The sequence below is a fragment of the Zootoca vivipara genome, chromosome 17 (genome assembly GCF_963506605.1).
Source record: "Zootoca vivipara chromosome 17, rZooViv1.1, whole genome shotgun sequence".
Classification (NCBI taxonomy): domain Eukaryota; kingdom Metazoa; phylum Chordata; class Lepidosauria; order Squamata; family Lacertidae; genus Zootoca; species Zootoca vivipara.
Window position 1 is genome coordinate 5,721,918 of NC_083292.1, and position 26,157 is coordinate 5,748,074.

The following is a 26,157-nucleotide window of genomic DNA, read 5'->3' on the forward strand; positions in this document are numbered from 1 at the left end:
AGAAATAGCTTCTACGCATGCCCGGCAGCCATCTTAGGGGTGGCCACATGGCGGTGGCCATCTTGGAGGTGGCCACATGGCCACCCCCAAGATGGCCGCTGGACAACTTCCGGTGCCGCTGCTGCTGCTGACCCGTATTTTTCTGCCAGAGACTTGGCAGGTATGTTCCCTTGTGCCCGGCTTGCAGGATTCCAACTAGCATCTGGTTGGCCAGTGTGAGAACAGGAAGCTGGCCTCTGATGGGAAAGCATGAGACTCTTAATCTCAGGGTCAGTGATGGCTTTGAGTTTGACATTGGACAAAATATTCCTGCATTGCAGGGGGTTGGACTAGATGACTCTTGTGGTCCTTTCCAACTCTACAGTTCTACGATTCTATGATCCAGCAAGTTCTCCTTCAGTTCTTCATTCCTGAAATATTTGACTCCACACCTTTCCCTAAAATTTCCAGATCCTTAAATCCATAGCCCATTCTTTCGCATACCACATTGCCCCTGGGAAACTCTTTGGTGGACAAATGCCAAGTCCTCTGTGGTGCTCTGCGTGTGAATTCCCCATTCATTTAGGCTGATTGGCAGTGGCCTTCAAGGTTTCAGCCAGAGGGCCCCCCCCCCGGCATCTGATGCCAGATCCTTCTAATTGGAGATAGCAGGAATTGAATCTGGGGCCTTCTCTGCAGCTGTGCTACAGCCTCTCCCTGATCCAGCCTAGGTAGCCCCCCCCTCTCTTTTCAGCAGAGCGTTTAATAGCCGCACATCAGGAAGAAACTGCACACAGGGTAGGCAAATTGGTGCCCATCACTGCGGCTCCTTGTCGAGAAAAGCTGTTGAATTTCTGCCTCCCACACGTCTTAGAGAGGCAGCTGGTTTTTTGTTTGGTTTTTTCAATGCAGAACAATCTCTTTTTCCTCCCCACAAGCTGAAGTCATTTGAAAGCATGTGACGTTCTACTTTCTCAATGTCACAAAAAATATTTGGGGTACTGATGCTGCGAGGATGGCAGCAGAGCCTCAGCTCGTTTAATTGCTTCTTTGATGGATCGGTTTCTCTCACACACTATCCTGTGGGCTATGAGGAACTTACAACATTTTTGCTGATTGTTAGTAGGCTGCCATGGATTTCCTGTCGGAGGCAGGGCAGGGAACCTTTTCCAGGCTGCGGGCTGCATTCCTTTATGGGAAACCAACAGGGGTTCCTGCAAACTGCTTTGAGGGTTTTTTTTTTTTTGTTACGATCAAGTGGTGTGCATAGTTTATGAAATAAACAAGCAAGCCTTCAGAGGGCTGCATGCCATTGGTGGGTGGAGCCAGATGAAACCCCCCCCCCAATGCAGATGGAGTTTTAACAATGAATAGACCAGGGGTCAGCAAACTTTTTCAGCAGGGGGGCGGTCCACTGTCACTCAGACCTTGTGGGGGGCCGGACTATATTTTGAAAATAAATAAATAAATGAACAAATTCCTATGCCCCACAAATAACCCAGAGATGCATTTTAAATAAAAGCACACATTCTACTCATGTAAAAACACTAGGCAGGCCCCACAAATAACCCAGAGATGCATTTTAAATAAAAGCACACATTCTACTCATGTAAAAACACCAGGCAGGCCTCGCAAATTACTCAGAGATGCATTTTAATAAAAGGACACATTCTACTCATGTAAAAACATGCAGATTCCTGGACCGTCCGCGGGCCGGATTTAGAATGTGATTGGGCCGCATCTGGCCGGCCCCTGGGCCTTAGTTTGGGGACCCCTGGAATAGACTAACTTATAGACTCCTTTCCAGAGCTACATTCCAGCCCCGCCCATGCCAGATGTTTCTACACACAGCAGTTCATCTCTCCATTCTTCATCTAAGCAAGCAAGAGGCTCTATCACACTACAAGGGTGTGGGGGGCGGAGATTGTTCCAATTTGATTTGAGGATCATTCAATCCAAAAGCAGGATATAAATCTCCAAAGACTAGCTGCGTGGGGCTGCTTACTTAACAGTCCCCTGCAGCACCCATTACATCAGGTTGTGTGTGTGAAAGAGAAAGTACAGGGAGGGTGTCCTGCAAGCCTTCTCCTTGAGCTTTCCCCAAAGACCTGTTGGCTCCTCTCCAGTTTTCCCCCCATTCTTTTCCCACTGCAAGATCTCTGTAGTTAAGACCTGAGCTTGCCTCTCCCCTCTTTTCCTTTTGTGTTGTGTCTCCTAGATCAGGCATGTCCAACAGGTAGATCGTGATCTACTGGTAGATCACTGGATGTCTGTGGTAGATCACTGGCAGATCACTGGCTCCCCCCAAAGAAGCTCAACAACTTTGGGTTGCCAAAAAATCTCAACATTTTTGCCCTGAACCCCCCAAAAACGGGCCTTCTTCCTCCCTAAAAAGCTCAACAACTTCACCCTGAACCCAAAAACAGGGCTTTCCTTCCCCAAAAAAGCTCAACAACTTTCACCTGAACCCCCCCCCCCAAAGGGGTAGATCACTGCCAGTTTTTAACTCTGCAAGTAGATCGCAGTCTCTTGGGAGTTGGCCACCCCTGTCCTAGATGGTTAACCTGAGAGCAGGAATGGTCTTCTCCCTGATATTAGTTACACCGAGAGCCTTTTTTTTTTTGCCTGAAGAGAAGGGTTGATAAAAATGACTACAAATACATACATACATATATATTGTTGGAAGCAGAATCCTTCTGAATACCAGTTACTGGAAATGGCAAGAGGGCAGAGTGCTGTTGCATTCAGGGCTTCCATTGGGCATCTGCTTGGGCACTGCAAGGATAGAATCCTGGACTAGATGGGCCACTGGTCTGATCCAGCAGGGCTCTTCTTAGGTTCTTACGTAAGTAATAGGGGCTGCTGCTCCTGCTCACTCCAACCTACCTGTTATGTACTGAGCTGAATCATAGAACAATAGGATCCAGAATCAGCACTCTGATTGGTCCGCAGGAGCCACCCAATCCAACTCCAAGTGGAAGTGAATCCGCAACCTGATTGGCCTGCAGGAGCAGCCAATCAGGCGGCTGGCAGAAGTGAATCCGCAACCTGATTGGCCTGCAGGAGCAGCCAATCAGGCTGCTGGCAGAAGTCAATCCACAAACTGATTGGCCCACAGGTGTAGCCCTGAAGTAGCCAATCACGCAAAGCCCATTGTGTAAATAATGTATATAAGCAGATGGTTTGGGGGAAAGGGCATTCTTCTTCTCCTTGATGAATAAGAGCTGAATAAAGAGCATGAAATTCACTCTCGACTCCGAGTATATTTCACTACCCACCCCAATTTTTCTTTCAAAAATATAGTATTGAGGTATGTAAGTGAGGACTAACTAACTAATTGGAGAGGGGGATGTTTGAAGCTCAACAGTATGAGAGAAAGGAGGTTCACAAGATTAGATGCCAACAGTGCCACCATCAAAATATCCAGTCTTATTTTGCAATTTTTGCTTTTCTGGGGCACGTGGCTTATTTGAAGTGCCTTTGGAGAGCCTCTCCCTTCAATTTGTGCTGCTACTTTGCAAGCCCCCCGTCAGCGCAGTTGTGGCATGGCTAAAGTAATTAATCAAACAGCATCCATGGTGACTTGTTGGCGAACTTTGCATTAATGGACTCATTAGTGCGCTACATCTGAGAAGAAAGAGGAGATGAATATGGCTCAGTGGCCTCTAGGATATCTCCAGGTGGGGTTTGGGTGTGTGTGGATACTTGCTAAAATTAGCATTTTCCATTTCAGTGCTGTTGGTGCCACAGCAATCCGACAAGGAAAATGAAGGCTTTGCTTACCAGGCCATTATGCCTGTGGAGAAGAGAATTGCTTTATAGTCCTATCTGCTTAGGCAAATTTGGAAATCAAAGAGGATGATAGCTTGAAGGGAACAAGGAAGACGCTGTATTAACATGACAGAATCAGAACTGGGGAGTTGGAGAAAAGCAAGCAGGCAGGGATGGCAACCTGAGAATTTTTTTAGTTTGAGGCCAATAGTCAGTTTGCTCATGCTGAAGCTCCAGGCTGAAATCATTGTTTTATGGGGCTCAATGCACCCTTTTCTATTACCCCCTTGTGACACAAGATCTCTGCTGAGTTGGTAGCTGCAGTACCGCCACTGGCCACCTGTAGTGGTGGTGCTGCAGCATAACAGGGAACAGCTGAGGAACTCCATCACAGGAATATCAAGCCTTGCCTTATGCTGAGCATAGCTGCCAAGTTATCCCTTTTTTAAGGGATTTTCCCTTATGCTGAATAGGCTTCCTCGCAAGAAAAGGGAAAACTTGGCAGCTATGATGCTGAGTCAGACCCATAGCTGCCAAGTTATCCCCTTTTTTAAGGGATTTTCCCTTATGCTGAATAGGCTTCCTCGCGAGAAAAGGGAAAACTTGGCAGCTATGATGCTGAGTCAGACCCATAGCTGCCAAGTTATCCCCCTTTTTAAGGGATTTTCCCTTATGCTGAATAGGCTTCCTCGCGAGAAAAGGGAAAACTTGGCAGCTATGGTCAGACCATTGATACAGAGAATGGGATGTGTGAAAAAGTCCTCCTTTTTGTCTGTGCTGAATATCCCACCATTCTTCTTCATGGTATGATCCCAAGTTCTACTATGATCAGTAGCATTATGTTGCCCCCCCCCAGCATCTGTCTAAAAAGATAAAAAGGTAAAGGACTCCTGACAGTTAAGTCCAGTCACAGACAACTCTGGGGCTGCGGCACTCATCTTGCTTTGCAGGCCGAGGGAACCGGCATTTGCCCGCAGACAGTTTTTCTGGGTCATGTGGCCAGCATGACTAAGCTGCTTCTGGCGCAATGGAACACCGAAACCAGAGCAGCGCACGGAAACGCCGTTTACCTTGCCGCCGTAGCAGTACCTATTTATCTACTTGCACTTTTGGCATGCTTTCAAACTGCTAGGTGGGCAGGATTGAGCAACGGGAGCTCACCCCGCTGCGGGGATTCGAACCGCCGACCTTCTGATCAGCAAGCCCAAGAGGCTCAGGGGTTTAGACCACAGTGCCACACATGTCCCTTACTGCCTACTGTGCAGCAACTCCCACTGTGAGTTAAGGGAGTGGTGCTGAGCTGTTGGAACTTGCTCAGATCATGATGGAGACAAGATGGGGTTACCAAGGAGTACCTTGATGAAATTCTGGCAACAAATCTTCAGCTGGGTGAAGTTGTTAGGTTGATTTTAACGGTGCTCTCTTTATGTGCTTTGTGCTTCTGCAGGACACAGAAGTCCTTAACACAGCCATCCTGACGGGGAAGCCGGTGTCTGTCCCAGTAAAGGTGGTTGCTGTTGAAGAAGATGGATCGGTGAGAGATGTGTCTGGTTCCACCGAATGCAAATCGGCTGATGAAGACGTCATAAAGGTAAGGAAGTGCACCCCAGTTCTAAACAGATGCCTTTGAGGTGGTCACAATAAGAGCCTGACCAAGGTGGCCTTCTCATATATCTTGTATTCAGAGAGATAACACTGCCTCTGAAAATGTTCTTGTTGTTTAGTCGTTTAGTCGTGTCCGACTCTTCGTGACCCCATGGACCACAGCACGCCAGGCACTCCTGTCTTCCACTGCCTCCCGGAGTTTGGTCAGACTCATGTTTGTAATTTCGAGAACACTGTCCAACCATCTCGTCCTCTGTCGTCCCCTTCTCCTTGTGCCCTCAATCTTTCCCAACATCAGAGACTTTCCAGGGAGTCTTCTCTTCTCATGAGGTGGCCAAAGTATTGGAGCCTCAGCTTCACGATCTGTCCTTCCAGTGAGCACTCAGGGCTGAAAATAGAGGTCCTTTATTCATTGATGGTATTTTACTCCATGAATTCACCTATCCATCATCACTCCTAACAATGAACTCAAGTGGTGAGTGCCAACAGCAATGGGGTCTCTGAGAAACAAGAGGGTAGTATCAGCATACCCTGATGTTTGCAGAAATATGACCTTTCTACAAGCCCAGGGACTGAGCATGCTCTGTCTTCGTTTAGCGTTCAGTGTCAGTTGGAGAAGAAAATTGGAAAGTGAAAGTCGTGATGCAGACTGTGGGATTCAGCTTTTGGAAAGCACCATCATGTAAAAAAAATGTGGGTGCAAAAAGCTAGCACATCAAAGGTAAAGTTTGTAACCTAGCCTCCTCCCCCTGTGTTCATTTTTTAATTGCAGGGGGATTTTTCTTGCAGGAGAACATTCAAAATGCGAGCATCCACCTGAAATCTTTTCAAGACTCTACTGTCACACTCACAGCACATTCACTTGCATGTGCAGACCAGGACCATGTGTGGAAAAACTAGTCAGGGCTGCAGAGCATGGATGGGGAAACTGTGGACCTCCAGGTGCCACAGAACTCCCACCAGCCTCAGCTAGCAAGGCCAATGGTTAGAGATTATGGGAGTTGGAGTCAAGCAGCATCTGGAGGGCCACAGGTTGCCCAACTTTCCTCTAGAATTATTTTAAATACTCTTGCAGCTTCTGGAAGGAGACATTTCCTTCTGGATTTCATGCTGCTAATGATTTGCAAGCTGGCATATATGTCCCCTGTGGATTTCTGTTTGAACCTCCAAGTCTTGCCTCTTTGTATTTCATGCTCATCAGTCTAACCTTTTATTTTGAGTTGACATATGACTGGTAATGGCTTCAAAGGTAGCAGAGGCTTTGTCAGAGAATCATTAATGGGGGAATCTTAAGTGGGCTGGGAAATATTAGGGCTGGCCTATTATTCATTCCCAAATAGACAGCTCTGGCTTTTATGCCAGACCCCGAAACTCACCTTCTCACCTTACTTTTAAAGACTTTGAGTGAGTTCATTATCAAGTAGAATGAAAGAATGGGGGAGGGAAGAAAGTTCAGCAAATTCTCCAAGTCATTTTGCAACTTTGAATTTGGCAGCTAAGAAATGTGATCTTAACTTTTATTGAGTGAAATACGGGAAAATAGGACATATTTGGGATACAGATATGTCCAAGCTTCTTACCATTGCAAAGACATAGTGAATACGGTAGAGACACCTTCCAAGAAATGTAGTCCCCTTTCTTTAATGATGTTAATGGCCCAAATCAAAACCTTGTTATACCAACCACTCAATACTCGCAGTGGGGAGATTATGTTAAGTAATATGTTAGTGTGTTGAATGTGTAAATTTATGTCTAGAGTCAATGGATAAAAGAAACACCATTAGATGTACTGCTAGAGAAGTGTTTAATGGTTCTTGTATTTGTTTAAAAACAGATAAAATTTTGTTGCCAAGAAATGGGGGGGGGGAGAAAAAGTCTCCCTCTCTTCTTATTGTAGCTTCTAAGGCAGAGACAGAGGAACCAGTGGACCTCCAGATATTGCAAAACTTCACCTCCCACCATCCCAGCTAGCATGGCCAATGATCAGGGATAATTAAAGTTGTAGTCCAACAATGTCAGACTTTTTTGCAGGTGTGGATGGGTCCCTTCCTAGAAATTTTGGCTCAGCTCTGCTTTGTATTGGAATTGGCAAGGGCTTAATTCCTCGAGAATCCTTACCTGTGTCACCTGCTGGCATTAGGAGATGTCTCCCAAGCTGTTCAAGGGGTTAACTCTGCCTGCATGCCACTTTCGCTAAATTATGAGTGACTCCTGCCATCACTTCTTCCCTGATGGCAACCAAGCTACCCCACTGCAAGTGACACTTCCTCAGCAAAATTCCATGCCAGGAGAAGTTTAGGAAGCCATAGAAATAGACTAGAGAATGAAAAGAATGCTCCATATAGAGCTCCCTCACTACAGGAAAGTGGGACAAATGATTGAAGAAGGCCCATGCCACATTGCAGCACTCACGAAATGGATAAAATGGGTGTTTCATCAGAAAAAGTGTTCTAGTCCAGACAGGGTCTGGTGAACCTTAGCTAGAGACCCACATTATGGCCACAGCTTTGCCTGCGACCCACCTGGGATGGCCTTGCGACCCACCTGTGGGTCCCAACTGGTTGGTGATGACCTGTGGAGTAGATATTACTGAGCTAGATGGACCAGCAGCCTGACTCACTATATCTGTGGCAGCTACTGTTCCACCCCATCATAAGGAGGTGCTTGTGTGCCAACCTTCTGCAGACCGTGCATTCCTGAGACAGTTAAACCATCATTTCTGTGTACACAGTCAGGCTAAAGGTGTGATTAAGTGATGTGTTTCCCCTGCCTTCCCAAAGAACATTGAAAAGGTCACCTAGTGCTTCTGATCCCTGCCACTGATTTTGAGAATACCCTGGATCAGAAGAGATAGAGTAAAGAAATATTGTAAGATCACTGCCACCGAAAGATGAAAAGAGAGAATCACCCTTGTTGCTTTGCTTCTTGCCAGTGGCCAGGGGTGATGGGAGTTGGGAGCCCAGTAAAATCTGGTGGGTAAAATGTTAGCCACCCCTTGTGCAAGGAAGAGTGAACTCAGCAAAGCAGTTGTTTGACTTGACATAAGGCATTTCCCTTCACTATACAGTATCTTCTTCGGCTTGCACACAAATGCCTCGCTTTTCTTGTGACTCTCATGACTTCCTGGAGAGTAAACATCCTAAAAGCTATGGTTGCAATGTTTAGTTGATGAGAAAATTAGATTAATCAGTTCAGACGGTTTTGATGGATTTGAAGAATAAAGAAATCATTTCATCCCACTCGTAAAATGTAAGAGCAGAAACATTAAAACAGCAGAGGCTGAACAGCCACAGCAAAAGCTTTGTGGGTGCCTGGTCTCCCAGGGCCCCCTGGAGTTGGCACCAGACCATCCCCTCAACTTCTCGTTTTGCTGTTTTAATCAGGAAATAATAATTTTGGCAGGTACCAATGAGCCATGAAAAAATATAGCTATGGGCTTTTTTTTGTTTTGTTTTGTTAAGTCTGATGACATCCTCATAGCTGCCAAGTTATCCCTTTTTTAAAGGGATTTCCCCTTATGCTGAATAGGCTTCCTCGCGAGAAAAGGGAAAACTTGGCAGCTATGGACATCCTAGAAGAGGCTCTTTCTCATCTCCTCTCTCACTCACTCTCATAAGAAAACAAGAATGTGAGATCAGGCCAATGATCTATCTAGTCAACCGGATGCTCATGTGAACAAGCAGGATCTGAGTGCCACCATGCTCTCTCCTGCTGTGGTTTCCAGAAACTGGTATTCAGAAACATACTGTGTTTAGCCATCCTAACTAGAAGCGGTTGACTCAGTCTCTCCTCCTCGGTCTCACTCTCTCAGAAAGAAATGTCTGTTCTAAGATAATGCCTGCTGTGATACACACAGACATCTAAAAACAAAGAAAATATACTTCCTCCCCCCCCCAACTTTAGAACTCTTATTTTCCTTAATAATGGAAATTTGTGCAGATGTAATCAATTAATTGACTGATTACAGGATTAGCTGATTCAGACTCCCACAATCTGACTAAGATTCCTTTAAACTTGAGTGACAGCCCAAACTTCTCTTTTCATGGCCACATAACTCTGCTGCAGTTCTTATCTGATGAGGGACTTTCTTGTTTATCACTCCACGATAAATTGTAACTCTTGTAAACCCTTGAAGTTTTAAATCACCCATTTGTTCCTTGCCGTCTCTTATTTCCTCCCCCTCCTCTCTTCACTTCATTACGCCACACAGAGATGTGTTAAGATAGCTTTTGTAGACTTATCTTGGTGTTAATTGAGTTTCCAACATTTTTTTTTAATTTTTTTGCTGAGGTATTTAGGTGTTACTGAGGAACTGGCTGGGGAAATGTCATTAAAAGGGATTAGGTGCCCAGGAACATTAATATCTTTGTAGTATGTGGGAGGTGCTGCATTTCAAAACTCTGCCGTTAAAAGGTACATTCCACAACACAAAGTAGCTAAGGTGAGATCTCATATTGGGCCAATTGGGTTTATAAGCTAGCAAGCTTTTGAAGAACACAGAGCTCTTTTGGGGATCAATCAATCAATCATTTTATTTGAATGCTGCCTTCCAAAGTTATAACCATGCTCAAGGCGGCTTAAAAGGTAAAGGGACCCCTGACCATTAGGTCTAGTCGTGACAGACTCTGGGGTTGCGGCGCTCGTCTTGCATTATTGGCCGAGGGAGCCGGCATACAGCTTCCAGGTCATGTGGCCAGCATGACAAAGCCGCTTCTGGCAAACCAGAGCAGCGCATGGAAACACTGCTTACCTTCCCACTGGAGTGGTACCTATTTATCTACTTGTACTTTGAGGTGCTTTCAAACTGCTAGGTGGGCAGGAGCTGGGACTGAACAACGGGAGCTCACCCCATCACAGGGATTCGAACTGCCGACCTTCTGATCGGCAAGTCCTAGGTTCTGTGGTTTAACCCACAGCGCCACCCGTGTACAACACATTAAGCAATATATAATTACAGACATAACAAAACATGACATAACGTAACAGCAACAACCCCCCAACCCCCCTAAACAATGCCCCAACCCAAGAGTTGAATGATACATGCAAATCCTCTGAAGGAGTAGAGGAGGCATAAGTTACAGCTTCTCCTGCCGTCAGTTCCATCTCTATCCTTTTTAGTCCCGTTTCCTCACTTCCTCTGCTGCACACCTGGGATCCTGCTGATCCCAGCAGCACTAGAAAAGTGATGAGCAGAAAGATTTGTAGCTTCCTTAATCCACATAGTGTAAGAGAATTTAAAACCTCCAGCCTCCAGGGCTGTGCTGTGATAATTCTACCACCCAGCTAGAAAACCAAAAAGGCCACTGGATCCTCTCTTGTTTCTTTTATCTTTTATAGAATATTTTATTAATCAGTAAAATAACATCGACCAATTTCAACAAAACCCGAGGAGTGTTACAGTGCTTATTAGTCACATATAAAAAGAAAATTTGAGCAGCGACACTGTCAAATAACTAAATCATTGCATGGACTTCAGCTGTCCATGACATAGCCTCTCCATCATAAGGAGCCATGAGTGTTGGAGGGGTGATGGTCCTACATTAAGTCCACATCTATTTACATAATTGATATTCAGGGACCATCTCTTATTAAAATGATAGTTTAGTTCTAACAACCCTTTTGTGTTGTTCTAGATGCTCAGAAAGAGCTGAATCCCAAACTTTCCCTTGCCCTCCCACCATCAGAGATAGTCCTTTAGATCAGGCATCCCCAAACTGTGGCCCTCCAGATGTTTTGGCCTACAACTCCCATGATCCCTAGCTAACAGAACCAGTGGTCGGGGAAGATGGGAATTGTCAGAGGGCCTGGTATGGCTACTCTAGAGTAACGACTCCAGCATGGTCTTTTAAGGTTTTTATTAAGTGCTGATTATTTACAGTGTTCAGAGCAGTAAAAATGCATCCTTAAGGTGAGGTGTCTGAACTCCCGAATGGCGATTGGCGCGTTTTCTTCCAGCACCACAGCTTTGGCAGACCCAACCTCTTCCCCCTACGTTTGCGTCGCAATTCGGGAGTTGGGGGAATTGGCCTCCCCCCTGTGCGTCCTACTTCCTGTCCCACCTGCGGCCTGGGCTCCACAACCTTGCCTGAGCCTCGGACACCACTTCCTGACTCTCCGCTGGAGGCAGAGCTCTCCTTACTCTCTCCCGCGCTTGGGGATGGGCTGGAACTTAAGATGGGAGGGACTTCCCTGTATCCCTCGTCCCTCACATCCATCCCCCTCCCAGGCTCCTCTCCCCCCCTTCCTAGTGGCTCTCCGCTTGCTGGGGACGAGTGAAACCCCAAGAAGTCTGTGGCATCCGAGCCTGTGGGTGTAAAAATGTCCCCCCCAATCCTGCGATCTTTCTCCTTCCCCCTGAGAAGACGGGAATCCCAAGAAGTCAGTGGCGTCAGAGCTGGTGGGAGTAAAAATGTTCTGCCAGTCCTCTCCTGCCTCTGACGTCGTTGACCTCGGTGAAACCCACACCTCTTCTTCCGTGTCCTCAAATTCCGCTTCCCATCTCCATGGAGAGCTGCTGCCTGCTATCCCTTCCTCCTGCCCCTCCCCCTCTCCCTCCCTTTCCATGTGCCAGGGCTTGGGCCTGTGGGGGAACAGGGCGTGGAACTCTTCCACTAAAAATTCCTCAGGTACTTCTGTGGCCGGTATCCACTCATTGTGGGACGGCGGAGTGTCCTCCCATGCTATCAGGTACTCCAGTCCTCTCACCCCTCTCCTTGAGTCTAAAATCTCAGTTGCCTCATTGAGCTGTCGGGCGTCTCCCGTCTCCCCCCCTCCCTCTGGAGGCTGATCGCTGTCCCTGAACCTGGTACTTTCCCTGTACGGCGACAGCAGCGATCTATGAAACACTGGGTGCACTCTCATGTCCTCCGGCAGTGCTAGCCTGAAGGCTACCGGGTTGACCTGTTGCGTGACCGTGAAGGGGCCCAGCCTCCTGGGTGCTAACTTCTTGCATCGCCCCCTGGTGGGAAGACCTTCCGAGGATAACCAAACCTTGTCCCCCACCCTGATGACCTCTCCCGGTCGCCTGTGGCGATCTGCCCCCTTCTTGTACGCTTCCTTGGCCCTCTCCAAGTGTTCTCTGAGCTGCTGGTGCACCGTCTCCAGGTCCTCTGCCCAATCCTCTGCCTGTGGGCCCTCTTCCTCCTCCTCCCCCTCCCTCTCCGGGAAAGATCTGAGGTCGCGCCCGTAGTTGGCCTTAAAGGGCGACACCCCTGTGGAGACGTGCACCGCATTGTTGTAGGCAAATTCTGCCAGTGGCAGGCGATCCACCCAGTCCGTTTGCCTCTGGCTGACGTAACATCTCAGGTACTGCTGCAGAATGGCGTTGACCCGCTCCGCCTGTCCATTGGTTTGCGGGTGCCTAGCCGTCGACAAGCTGACCTCCACCTGCAGGAGGTTCATGAGCCGCCTCCAGAACCTGGAAACAAATTGGCGGCCACGATCCGAAATAACCCTTAAAGGCAATCCATGCAGTCTGAATACGTGGTCAACAAACAGTTTGGCCGTCTCTTCTGCCGAGACCGCCCTGGCACACGGTATAAAATGGCACATTTTGGACATGAGGTCCACCACCACCAACACTGCGGTCTTGCCCCTGGACGACGGCAGGTCTGTGATGAAGTCCATGGACACTACTTCCCACGGCCTGTGCGGTGTGGCTAAGGGCTCCAGCAAACCAGCTGGTGGCGCTCTGACCACCTTTGCTCGCTGGCAGGTGTCACATCCCCTTACATAATCCCGAACATCCTCCCGCACCCCTGGCCACCAGAAGTGTCTCATGACTAGGTGAGTGGTTTTGTCCCTTCCAAAATGACCCGCCGTTGGGTTGTCGTGCATCTGCTTGAGGGCCTTACCTCTCAGCTGTTTGGTTGGCAGGTACAGGGCTCCCTTGTAAAAAAGCAAACCCCTCCTTTCCTCAAAGTCTTTGGCCTGCTCCCCCCCCCTCAGTTCTCTGAAGATGCGGGAGGCAAACTCATCTGCTGCCGTCAGTGCTGTGAGTTCTGCCTCGCTCACCACTGTTGCTCCGCAGGACCATGCTGATGGGGGGAAAATATGCCTGGGTGCCGGTGGCAACTCCTCCTCCATGTACTCTGGCTTGCGGGAGAGGGCATCCGCCCTGACATTCTGCTCTCCCGGGATGTAGTGGATGGAGAAGTTGAAGTTCGAGAAGAACTCTGCCCACCGTATCTGCCGCTGGTTGAGCACCCTGGCAGTTCTCCAGAACTCCAGGTTCTTGTGGTCTGTGCACACCTGGATGGGGTGCTTGGCGCCCACCAGGAAGTGTCGCCAGTGCTGGAACGCAGCGTGGATCGCGAGAAGTTCCCTGTCAAACACTGTGTAGTTGCGTTCCGGCTGGGTCAGCTTCCTGGAGAAGAAGGCACAGGGTCTCCACTCTCTGTTGGCGTCCAGTTGCAACAGAATCGCTCCCAGAGCCTTGTCCGAAGCATCTGTCTCCAGGCGTAGGGGCGCATCCTGCACCATGTGGAACAGGTGCTGGTCTGAAGCGAATACCCTCTTGAGGCTTTCGAACGCTGCTTGCGCCTCTGGTGTCCACCGGAACTTCTGCTTGCCTCTCAGGCAGTCGGTGATAGGAGCCGTGACGCGAGAGAAGTTCTTGATGAACTTCCTGTAGAAGTTCGCGAAGCCTAGTAGGCGTTGGGCATCTTTGCGCGTCCTGGGGCTGTGCCAGTCCAGGATGGCCTGCACCTTGTCCTTGTCCATCGCCAGCCCCTTGTCTGACAGCTTGTAGCCTAGGAAGTCCACTTCTTTGGTGTGAAACTTGCACTTCTCCAGCTTCACATACAGGTGGTTGTCCTTCAGGCGCTGCAACACCTCCCTGACATCCTTCACATGCTGCACTGGGTCATTGGAGTAGATAAGGATGTCATCCAGAAAGACCAAGCAGTTCTTGAAGAGGAGGGACCCCAGGACGTGGTGCATGAAGGCCTGGAAGCATGCTGAGCCCCCTTGCAACCCGAAGGGCATCACCAGATATTCAAAAGAGCCCAGAGGCGTGAACATCGTGGTTTTCCATTCATCACCCTCCCGGATCCTAATCAAGTTGTACGCCCCTCTTAGGTCGAGCTTGGTGAAGATCTTGCCCCTGCGTGCCGCTGTCAGGAGATCATCCACTCTGGGCATGGGGAAAGCCATTGGCTCTGTCACCGAATTCAGCCGTCTAAAATCCACCACCAGACGGCGCTGTTGCGTGTCTTTCTTGTCCACCCAGAAGACCGGGCTGCCCCCTGCTGCCTTGCTTTCTCTGATGAACCCCCGCTTGAGGTTCTTGTCGATGAAAGCGCGCAGATCCTCCAGTTCCTGATCTGACATGGCGTACAGCTTGGCTGGGGGTATAGTTGCCCCTGGCACCAGGTTGATCTGGCAGTCAAAAGGCCTGTGTGGGGGTAGGTGGTCGGACTCCGCTTCGCTGAAGACCTCCTGCAGGTCCCAGTACGGCTTGGGTATTGCCTCACCCCCCTTGACGTGCATGGTGGCCACCGTGGCTATCGGAGGCCCCTCCCCTGGTTGGTGCTGCATGCAATGTTCCAGACAAAAGTCCGATCCAAAAGTGATGCATCTCTGGTGCCAACTTATGGAGGGGTCGTGGCGCGTCAGCCAGCTCATGCCCAAGACGATGGGGGGGTCTGAGATGGTTGTGACGTTGAAAGCCAGTGTCTCTGAGTGCCTTCCCACCGTCATTCTCATGGGGGGGGTTTGATGCGTGATGGCCCCTCCCAGCAGCTCTCTGCCGTCAATGGTGGCCACGTGCAGGGGAAAATCCAGCTGCAGAAGTTGGATCTGGTGCTCTTCCGCAAAGTTTCTCGAGAAGAAGTTGGCTGAGGCACCACTGTCAATTAAGGCGAGGACTGTCAGGGGATAGCCATTTGGGAGCGTGAGCGTGACTTCTAGAACCACTCCTGCTCTGGGAGGGGTGGGCTGGCTGTGCTCCTCTCTGTGCAGGTGGGCGGGCGGGGGCTGTTGTCTGCTGACTGTGCCTGGCCGCTCCCCCTTGTCTCCTGCAGCCAGGCTGTCTCGTTTCCCTGCTGTGGTGCTGCGTCAGCTGGGGAAGGTACAACCGTTCCCGCCTTTCCTTGCCACTCTCTGCGATGAGGGCAGTCTCTGACGCGATGCCTGGGGGAGTTGCAGAGAAAGCAATTCCCGCCTCTTCCCTCCTTGCGTCTTGGCGCCGCCGGGGTTTGAAAAGCCCGCGCGCGCGCTCCTCCGATCTCCATCGGTTCCGGCTCTGGGCTTGGCCTGGGCGGGTGTGGGGGCGGGCCCTGGGGTGGGGTTTGGTGATGTGGTCTGTCCTGGGAGCGTGGGAACCAAGGTTTTGCTGCGTGCGTCGCTTGTTTGTCATTCCATCTGGATTCCTGTCTCACCCCCACCGCTAGCGCCGCTTTGCTTAACTCATCCATAGTTCGCGGTTTGGGACCTCTTGCCAGCTCATCCTTAACGTCTGCGTGCAAACCCATGTAGAAGGCTGATTTCACTGGCTCACTTTGCAGATCCCACCCCAGTTTGTGCACCAGCATGGTGAATCTCGCCCAGTAGTCCCTAACTGTCGATTTTCCTTGTGTTAAGTTATGAAGCTCCTCTTTAGTGGCCTCCATTTCACTGTCACTAGCGTACATTATTTTTAAAGCTTCTAGAAATAATTTTGCGTTCTTCATGCAAGGATTTTTTTGCGCGATGAGCGGTCTTACCCATTCTCGGGCGGCCCCCGTCAAATGCTCTATGATAAAGGAGACTCTGTGCGCATCATCTGGGAATTCTGCTGCATGCAATTCCAGCGCATAATTTATTTCTGTCTCGAATCCTAGGTACTCCCTAGGGTCGCCGCTAAACTTGGTGACTAGGCTCTGTCCCCTTCTCACTTGGACTAGCTGCGGCTGGGGCACCCCCCCCACCTCTAGCGGCTTTCTCCTCTTCCAACTTCTTCTGTAGGTCCAAAACCATCACCCTTAGCTGTTTCTCAGTCTCCTCTTTTGTCCTCACCTGGTCCACCAGCTTGTTCAGCTCCTCCTGCGCCCCTCGCGCTTCCTCCTGAGCGGCATGCAATTGCTGCTGTGCGTGCGCTGTGAGGTTCTGCAGCTCCTGCTTCGCTGCTTCGGCCTCCAGCCTCCAATGCTCAGCCTCTTGAGCGCTCATCGCTGCACTCCAAAGTAGCCAAAAAAAAAGATTCGGGAGTTGCTGTCAGAGGGCCTGGTATGGCTACTCTAGAGTAACGACTCCAGCATGGTCTTTTAAGGTTTTTATTAAGTGCTGATTATTTACAGTGTTCAGAGCAGTAAAAATGCATCCTTAAGGTGAGGTGTCTGAACTCCCGAATGGCGATTGGCGCGTTTTCTTCCAGCACCACAGCTTTGGCAGACCCAACCTCTTCCCCCTACGTTTGCATCGCAATTCGGGAGTTGGGGGAATTGGCCTCCCCCCTGTGCGTCCTACTTCCTGTCCCACCTGCGGCCTGGGCTCCACAACCTTGCCTGAGCCTCGGACACCACTTCCTGACTCTCCGCTGGAGGCAGAGCTCTCCTTACTCTCTCCCGCGCTTGGGGATGGGCTGGAACTTAAGATGGGAGGGACTTCCCTGTATCCCTCGTCCCTCACAGGAATTGTAGTCCAAAACATCTGGAGGGCCGAAGTTTGGGGATGCCTGCTTTAGATTCTTTTCCAATGGGAATCAAATCTCCCAATGGGCAATTGTAAACATCATGACAATTAATTTGTTATGTATGAATGGAGAGTCTAGATCTGCGTCTAGTGGTAGAATGGCTAGAGCTGGGTTTGTGTTCAGTGGCTGATATTATTTCTTAGATGCAGAAACCCCTGCCTTTCCTTAGTGACCTCTATAGCTGCCTGCTTCAGAGGGTCATCTTCATTGGCCTGACATGACTGCACTCTCCTATATCAGGCACATCCAGCTCCCAAGAGACTGTGATCTACTCCCAGTATAAAAAAAACTGGCAGTGATCTACCCATTGTTCATTGGAGGGAGGAGGAGTGTGTGTGGGGTGGGTGGATTGCCCAGAGTTGATGAACTTTTTTGGGAAAGAATTGCACAGAGCTTTTTAGCTTTCCCCTCTGTAACTTTTTGTACACCATAAGGATCCCATGATCTACCGGGATCAGCTGGGGATCTACCGGTAGATCGTGATCTATTGGTTGGACATTCCTGTCCTATATGAAGGCAGCATTCTGGCCAGGTGCATCAAGCTGTATCCTCAACAGGCAGCAATAATCTCACTGTGATTCAATATGAGGCTGGCTGTTGCTCCAGCACTAGTCAAAGAATCACGGTGATAGAAATGTAGAATTGGAAGTGACCCCAATGGTCATCTCGTCCAACCCTCTGCCATGCAGGAAGCTCAGTTAGAGCATCCCTGGCAGGTGGCCACCCAACCTCTGCTTGAAAACCTCCAAGGAAGGAGAGTCCACCACCTTCTAAGGGAGTGTATTGCACCGTCAAACAAAGCAAATTGCCAAGAACATCCAGTTCCTTCTGCCTCGATGAGCTCTGTGCAGGGCCACAAACAGCCAAAGACATTGTAATTCTATCCAGAGTGATGAGTCCAGTCACAACAAAGTAAGAATGTTTCACAATTACCTACCTGAGCCAAAATAATATGGAGCTAACTGAAAGTATATCAGTAAGTTTCTTCCGGTCTTTTGCATATGAATCCTGAGAAACCCACACACCCTTCCTTTCCTTTCCTTTCCTTTCCTTTCCTTTCCCTTCCCTTCCCTTCCCTTCCCTTCCCTTCCCTTTCCTTCCTGTCCTCCGCAAGTGAGACACTGTTCTAAGCCTCACCAGGCAGCATGCATGTAATTGCCTAATTTTGTGCTTCTTTACCCCATTAATTCTGTCCCTTGTTGTTCTTTTCTAATTGATGAAATGTGTTGTGTCCCATTGGCCGTGGCAAACGGTGTGGCATTCTTAACCTTAGATGCTTTGCTTAGTTGATTTTGATTAAGAAGATTGAGCAAGACGCCTGACGGGATGGGCCATGAGTTCATCTCCCCGCTCCCCAAGCTTTGGCCTTTCTGGGAAAGAACTGGAGTGCTGTGCCTCCCTGACTGGAAATTCTGGCACAATCCACTCTCCTACTTTTTCGCCCTTTTGAGGAAGAGCCCTGCCATCTGGCTGTTAACATGTCCAGCACAATTGCACCAAAATTCAGGCACTCACATTTATTTATTATATTGTTACCATAGCTGCCAAGTCTCCCATATTCCCCGGGAAACCCCCGTTTTTCCAGCTGTTCCCAGCCGAAAAAACGGATTTTTTTTGTTTTTTTCCGGTTTAGTCTGGCGCGGCGGCCATTTTGGAACTGGGCGGAGCAGGCTCAGAAGCGACTTTTGATGCTGCTCTGCCCAGTTCCAAAATGGCTGCAGCGCGACTTCTGGTGCGGCGGCCATTTTGGAACAGGGCAGAGCAGCATCAAAAGTCGCTTCTGAGCATGCTCCGCCCAGTTCCAAAATGGCGACAGCACTACTTCCGGTCTGCTACTTCCGGCCCAGTCCCTTTTTTCTTAGGCCGGAACTTGGCAGGTATGATTGTTACTACCCTGTGATCTTCAGATGAAGGGCAGTATAGAAGTTTAAAATAAAATAAAATAATAGCTAGGAAAATGTTTGCCATTATGATGGGAGGGCTGTGCATAGTCGAATATCATGAGGCCCTTGGGAACTGTGGTGCATCTCTGGACAATGGACCTTTGGTGGCTGTTGAGACAAATCAGGAGATGAGAGTCGAGCTACAAAGCTGGAACAGTGGTGAACCAGATGCCTTATGGACAGGGCTTTTTCCAGCTTGAACTCATAGGAACTCAGTTCCAGCACCTCTCAGGTGGGTGCCATTGGCATTATAAAGGAACAAGGGAAGTGTTCATGGTGAATTCCAGCACCTCTTTTTCTAGAAAAATAGCACTGCTTATCGGAAATCCACTGCTTATGGGAAACAGCATCTGAGTGCAACAGGACTTTCCCCACTTGCAATTCCCAGAAACTGGTATTCAGATACATATTGCCTCTGACATTGGAGGCAGAGCGAAGCCATCATGGCTAGTTGCCCCCAATAGCCTTATATTCCAGGATTTTTTTTATCTCATTATAAAAGCATTCAGTCAATTGAGCCTCAACTGCCATTTGCAAACAGTAACCCCATTATTCTGGTGCATTTTCCACTATGGCCCCCAGACCTTCAAAGGTTCCCATTTCCATACTGGTCGTCATCGGAAGAGGCAGCCAAATATTATTTACTTTGCTCTTCTTGAGATCTGCAATCAACCTTGCACTCCCCCTGCTCTGCGAGCTTTAATCAGATTTCTCTAAACATTGCTTGAGCGAATGTGTTTGTGGTTTAATTTACCTGCACCTGCCTTCTGGCAACGTGTTCCAAGAGTCACTCCCTGGGGACGTATAATTGACACTGAAGACAGAGATGATGAGTCTGGCACGCCACCCTCGTTCTGAAGTACCTGCAGTTAATTTAGGTGACATAAAAGACTCTTGCCGTTGACAGGTCCCGGCTCCTTTCTCCCTCGAGTGGAAAAGTTGTGGGGGATACTTTATCTTATTATTAGCTTCATTTTATTTTAAATTTCTAGCTGGAAAATGGAAGGGAAGTAGCCACAATAGGGGGAAAGGCCTCTTGGAGTCGAAAGCTTTCCTGCCTCTGAGCTTCATATGTTGTAAGCTGCCCCGAGTGATGTGTTATTTGCACCTGAAGCTATAGATGGCCTAAGAAAGAAATAGATGCTCTGCATGTGAAGGTCCCCGGTTCAGTCTGTGGCATCTCCAGTGGAGCTTGAAAGACCCCTTTCCGAACTCTGGGGAGCTGCTGCCACACACTGTAGACCAGGGTGGGAATCCCTTCAGACCCGAGGACCGAATATTGCTCCTCAGGCCTTTCTGTCTGGCCTTTAGAGCTCTTTCCAGGCCACACTCATTACTGGCCCTGCTACACACCCTCCTTGAGTCCCCCCTGGCTGCAGGGCCCCCAAGAAGCAGTGGCATAGCGTGGGTTGCTAGCACCTGGGGACACATGGAGGGGGTGGGAGGGAGGGAGGGAGGGAAATGGATGGAGTACGCGTGCACATTCGACTGCCTAATGGTGTCTGTGTCACGGGGGATCACAGCCGCAGAGATAAGAAAAAAAGAGTCCTTCCATTGTCTGGAGAGGTCACTTCCTGGTTTGTAAGGAGAAGCCATTTTCAACAGAGCCCAGCGACGGAAGTGTGCAGGTGTATTGAGGCAGCAGTAGGTGTTGACATTTTGCACCCCTAATCATTTTGCTTCTGGGGCAACTGCCCTTGTGAACCCCCCCCCCAAACTGCACCACTGCCAAGAAGCAGGTACAGAGGGTATTGTTGTATTGGTCCACAGATTAAATGAAAAGGGGGCGAACCATGTACACCACTTTTTGCTCCTTGGAGAAAAAGGTGGGACATAAATGCAGTGAATAACAACAGCAGCAGCAGCAAAACATAACAATAAATTCATACATACATATTGGGTAGAGAATGGTGTTTGTGAATGATTCCATCCTGCAAAAATGACTGATAGTTCCATAACTGTATGATGTTAACTAGTTACAGGTAGGTAGCCGTGTTGGTCTGATGTAGTTGAAACAAAATAAAAAATTCTTTCCAGTAGCACCTTAGAGACCAACTAAGTTTGTCATTGGTATGAGCTTTGTCATTGGTATGAGCTAAGTTTGTCATTGGTATGGATGCACACAAAAGCTCATGCCAATGACAAACTTAGCTGGTCTCTAAGGTGCTACTGGAAGGATTTTGTATCATGTTAACCTATAGGCTGCTAACAGTAGAAAATGAGTTGACTCTTCAGAGCTCAGTGGAAGCTGGTCCGTTAGGGTAAAGGGGGCACTGCCCTACCAAGCACAGTCCGTCCTCAGGCAGCTCCCCACCCCCAATCCGCCTGCCTCCTTTGGTTGCAACCACTCCAGCAAGTGACACTGGCTATTGGCCTCATCTTCCTGAGTTTCTTTGTTGCCTTAGTAGAATTCAGCAAGGAAGAGGATGAGGACAAACCAGAATGCGTTGACTCCACCCATGGGCATAGCCAAGTAAAACAATAGAAATACTTAACTAACTGACCAATCATGTTGGTTCTGCCCCCTAACAAAAGTCCTCCACCCCAAAAAAATCCTGGCTATGCCCCTGACTCCACCCATTACTGGCCCTGGCTTTGCCTACTGTTGGCATCCCTGCCTTCTGCCCTATGGGCACCAGTCTCCAACAAAGAAGCTGAAATATGGGTGATGCTTCTGGTAATCATGAATAGTCGTATAACCCCAGCTTTGCAGGCCTGCTACATCCTGATGAGTGTGTGAGAGAGGGCTGGGGGCTGGGGGGGGGGGTGGCACAGCCATGATCAGGAGACAAAAAACATATAACTATCCACACTCCTTAATGACTCCAAAGAGAACAGAATTATTCTTGTGAATGGGAAGATAATGAGCAGAGATACAAGAGCTGTTTCAAGTTTTGAAACAAGACCTCTAGAATGGATGAGCTGCTGTAATGAAGTGGGGAAACTCACTTCCTTGAGTTCCATTGATCTATTTGTTTGAACGGCACCAGCAGGCAAGTTGAGTCCTGTGCAGAGACCATTTATTTCGGCTGGAATCCAAAGAGATTTGCATACCCTCTCCACTGAGTTTGGGAATCCCAGTTGAATTTTGACATAATAAAATAAAGTAAACAAAACAAAACACATCCCCTTCTTCTCAGGCTTGTCATTGTTGTCCATATTATTAGGGGCAGTGGAAGATTTATAGCCCACCTTTCCTCCAAAGAGCTCAAGGTAGCATTCTTGACTGCCCGCCTCATATTTTATCATCACACCAACCCTGTGAGGTAGGTCAGGCTGAGAGGCAGTGACTGGCTCAGGATTACCTTGTGGGGATTGGGACTAATCCAGCACTCTCACCAAGACAAGCAGCTGGCATGTTTAATGGCAGTGGAGGACTGCTTGTTTCAGATATGTAACTCCGGAGCCTTACAATCTATTGTGTGCTGCCTCGGCTCAGTTTTATGAGGGTCTTCTATAACTGCACATGAGCTGGGACTGCATTCTTCGCCCCTTGCAAATTGGCCCCTAAGGTGTGGGTGGGGAGGGGGCTAGTGGGCTTATGTTCTGCATGTGGACATCTGACTGGTCACTGTGGGAAGACCACTCCTCTTCCCCGGGGTGTGTGTGTGGCATTGCAGGCGTGCATCCGGGACCTCCCAGTGACCCGGCTGTGGGCGGAGGGATGCCGCCCACATCATTAGGGCTCCCAGCCGCGTCACGCCCCTTGGCTGACCAATCGGGTTAGCCTGGGGACATGGCCAATGCTGTTTAAATTGCAGTGCGGCTGGGGAGGGGGACGACCTCCATTCACCTTCTTGTCGGATCTCCCAGCCCACCCTCCCTCTTTTTTATGCATTGCTTGACTTTGGCCCTGCTATGGACTAATGCCAGTCACCTGGTTGTTGGGGGCCAGGTAGGAATTTTTCCACTTGGCAAATTGGCACCAGCCATTTGGTTTTCGCCTAGCATAAGGACCCTGGTGGCACTGTGGTTAAACCACTGAGCCTAGGGCTTGCTGATCAGAAGGTTGGCGGTTCGAATCCCTGTGACGGGGTGAGCTCCCGTTGCTTGGTCCCAGCTCCTGCCAACCTAGCAGTTCGAAAGCACATCAAAATGCAAGTAGATAAATAGGAACCGCTATAGCGGGAAGGTAAACGGCATTTCCATGTGCTGCTCTGGTTTGCCAGAAGCGGCTTTGTCATGCTGGCCACATGACCTGGAAGCTATACGCCGGCTCCCTCGGCCAATAATGCGAGATGAGCGCACAACCCCAGAGTCGGTCACGACTGGACCTAATGGTCAGGGGTCCCTTTACCTTTACCTTGTAGCAATGGTCACAACTTTGTAAAGCTGGGCATTGAGTAAGCCTTGTTTATGGGAGGTGTGCAGGTGTATTGAGGCAGCAGTAGGTGTTGACATTTTGCACCCCTAATCATTTTGCTTCTGGGGCAACTGCCCTTGTGAACCCCCCCCCCCAAACTGCACCACTGCCAAGAAGCAGGTACAGAGGGTATTGTTGTATTGGTCCACAGATTAAATGAAAAGGGGGCGAACCATGTACACCACTTTTTGCTCCTTGGAGAAAAAGGTGGGACATAAATGCAGTGAATAACAACAGCAGCAGCAGCAAAACATAACAATAAATTCATACATACATATTGGGTAGAGAATGGTGTTTGTGAATGATTCCATCCTGCAAAAATGACTGATAGTTCCATAACTGTATGATGTTAACTAGTTACAGGTAGGTAGCCGTGTTGGTCTGATGTAGTTGAAACAAAATAAAAAATTCTTTCCAGTAGCACCTTAGAGACCAACTAAGTTTGTCATTGGTATGAGCTTTGTCATTGGTATGAGCTAAGTTTGTCATTGGTATGGATGCACACAAAAGCTCATGCCAATGACAAACTTAGCTGGTCTCTAAGGTGCTACTGGAAGGATTTTGTATCATGTTAACCTATAGGCTGCTAACAGTAGAAAATGAGTTGACTCTTCAGAGCTCAGTGGAAGCTGGTCCGTTAGGGTAAAGGGGGCACTGCCCTACCAAGCACAGTCCGTCCTCAGGCAGCTCCCCACCCCCAATCCGCCTGCCTCCTTTGGTTGCAACCACTCCAGCAAGTGACACTGGCTATTGGCCTCATCTTCCTGAGTTTCTTTGTTGCCTTAGTAGAATTCAGCAAGGAAGAGGATGAGGACAAACCAGAATGCGTTGACTCCACCCATGGGCATAGCCAAGTAAAACAATAGAAATACTTAACTAACTGACCAATCATGTTGGTTCTGCCCCCTAACAAAAGTCCTCCACCCCAAAAAAATCCTGGCTATGCCCCTGACTCCACCCATTACTGGCCCTGGCTTTGCCTACTGTTGGCATCCCTGCCTTCTGCCCTATGGGCACCAGTCTCCAACAAAGAAGCTGAAATATGGGTGATGCTTCTGGTAATCATGAATAGTCGTATAACCCCAGCTTTGCAGGCCTGCTACATCCTGATGAGTGTGTGAGAGAGGGCTGGGGGCTGGGGGGGGGGTGGCACAGCCATGATCAGGAGACAAAAAACATATAACTATCCACACTCCTTAATGACTCCAAAGAGAACAGAATTATTCTTGTGAATGGGAAGATAATGAGCAGAGATACAAGAGCTGTTTCAAGTTTTGAAACAAGACCTCTAGAATGGATGAGCTGCTGTAATGAAGTGGGGAAACTCACTTCCTTGAGTTCCATTGATCTATTTGTTTGAACGGCACCAGCAGGCAAGTTGAGTCCTGTGCAGAGACCATTTATTTCGGCTGGAATCCAAAGAGATTTGCATACCCTCTCCACTGAGTTTGGGAATCCCAGTTGAATTTTGACATAATAAAATAAAGTAAACAAAACAAAACACATCCCCTTCTTCTCAGGCTTGTCATTGTTGTCCATATTATTAGGGGCAGTGGAAGATTTATAGCCCACCTTTCCTCCAAAGAGCTCAAGGTAGCATTCTTGACTGCCCGCCTCATATTTTATCATCACACCAACCCTGTGAGGTAGGTCAGGCTGAGAGGCAGTGACTGGCTCAGGATTACCTTGTGGGGATTGGGACTAATCCAGCACTCTCACCAAGACAAGCAGCTGGCATGTTTAATGGCAGTGGAGGACTGCTTGTTTCAGATATGTAACTCCGGAGCCTTACAATCTATTGTGTGCTGCCTCGGCTCAGTTTTATGAGGGTCTTCTATAACTGCACATGAGCTGGGACTGCATTCTTCGCCCCTTGCAAATTGGCCCCTAAGGTGTGGGTGGGGAGGGGGCTAGTGGGCTTATGTTCTGCATGTGGACATCTGACTGGTCACTGTGGGAAGACCACTCCTCTTCCCCGGGGTGTGTGTGTGGCATTGCAGGCGTGCATCCGGGACCTCCCAGTGACCCGGCTGTGGGCGGAGGGATGCCGCCCACATCATTAGGGCTCCCAGCCGCGTCACGCCCCTTGGCTGACCAATCGGGTTAGCCTGGGGACATGGCCAATGCTGTTTAAATTGCAGTGCGGCTGGGGAGGGGGACGACCTCCATTCACCTTCTTGTCGGATCTCCCAGCCCACCCTCCCTCTTTTTTATGCATTGCTTGACTTTGGCCCTGCTATGGACTAATGCCAGTCACCTGGTTGTTGGGGGCCAGGTAGGAATTTTTCCACTTGGCAAATTGGCACCAGCCATTTGGTTTTCGCCTAGCATAAGGACCCTGGTGGCACTGTGGTTAAACCACTGAGCCTAGGGCTTGCTGATCAGAAGGTTGGCGGTTCGAATCCCTGTGACGGGGTGAGCTCCCGTTGCTTGGTCCCAGCTCCTGCCAACCTAGCAGTTCGAAAGCACATCAAAATGCAAGTAGATAAATAGGAACCGCTATAGCGGGAAGGTAAACGGCATTTCCATGTGCTGCTCTGGTTTGCCAGAAGCGGCTTTGTCATGCTGGCCACATGACCTGGAAGCTATACGCCGGCTCCCTCGGCCAATAATGCGAGATGAGCGCACAACCCCAGAGTCGGTCACGACTGGACCTAATGGTCAGGGGTCCCTTTACCTTTACCTTGTAGCAATGGTCACAACTTTGTAAAGCTGGGCATTGAGTAAGCCTTGTTTATGGGAGGGGAGGTTGTTGCCTCTGCCTGCCCCTCCTCATTAAGGGTACCCCGTTTAAGGTATCCGGGTGTGTGGAGCCTGTCCGAAGC

General features: G+C 49.1%; 1 protein-coding gene across 1 annotated transcript in view; it reads left to right on the forward strand.

Moving 5' to 3' along the window:
* Positions 1-26,157, forward strand: part of TMEM132B (transmembrane protein 132B) — a 380,819-nt gene that overhangs the window by 311,122 nt on the left and 43,540 nt on the right. The window contains exon 5 of the mRNA XM_035099220.2: positions 5,198-5,341. Within this exon, the coding sequence (XP_034955111.1) occupies positions 5,198-5,341 (144 nt within the window). The remainder of the gene's footprint in view (positions 1-5,197; positions 5,342-26,157) is intronic.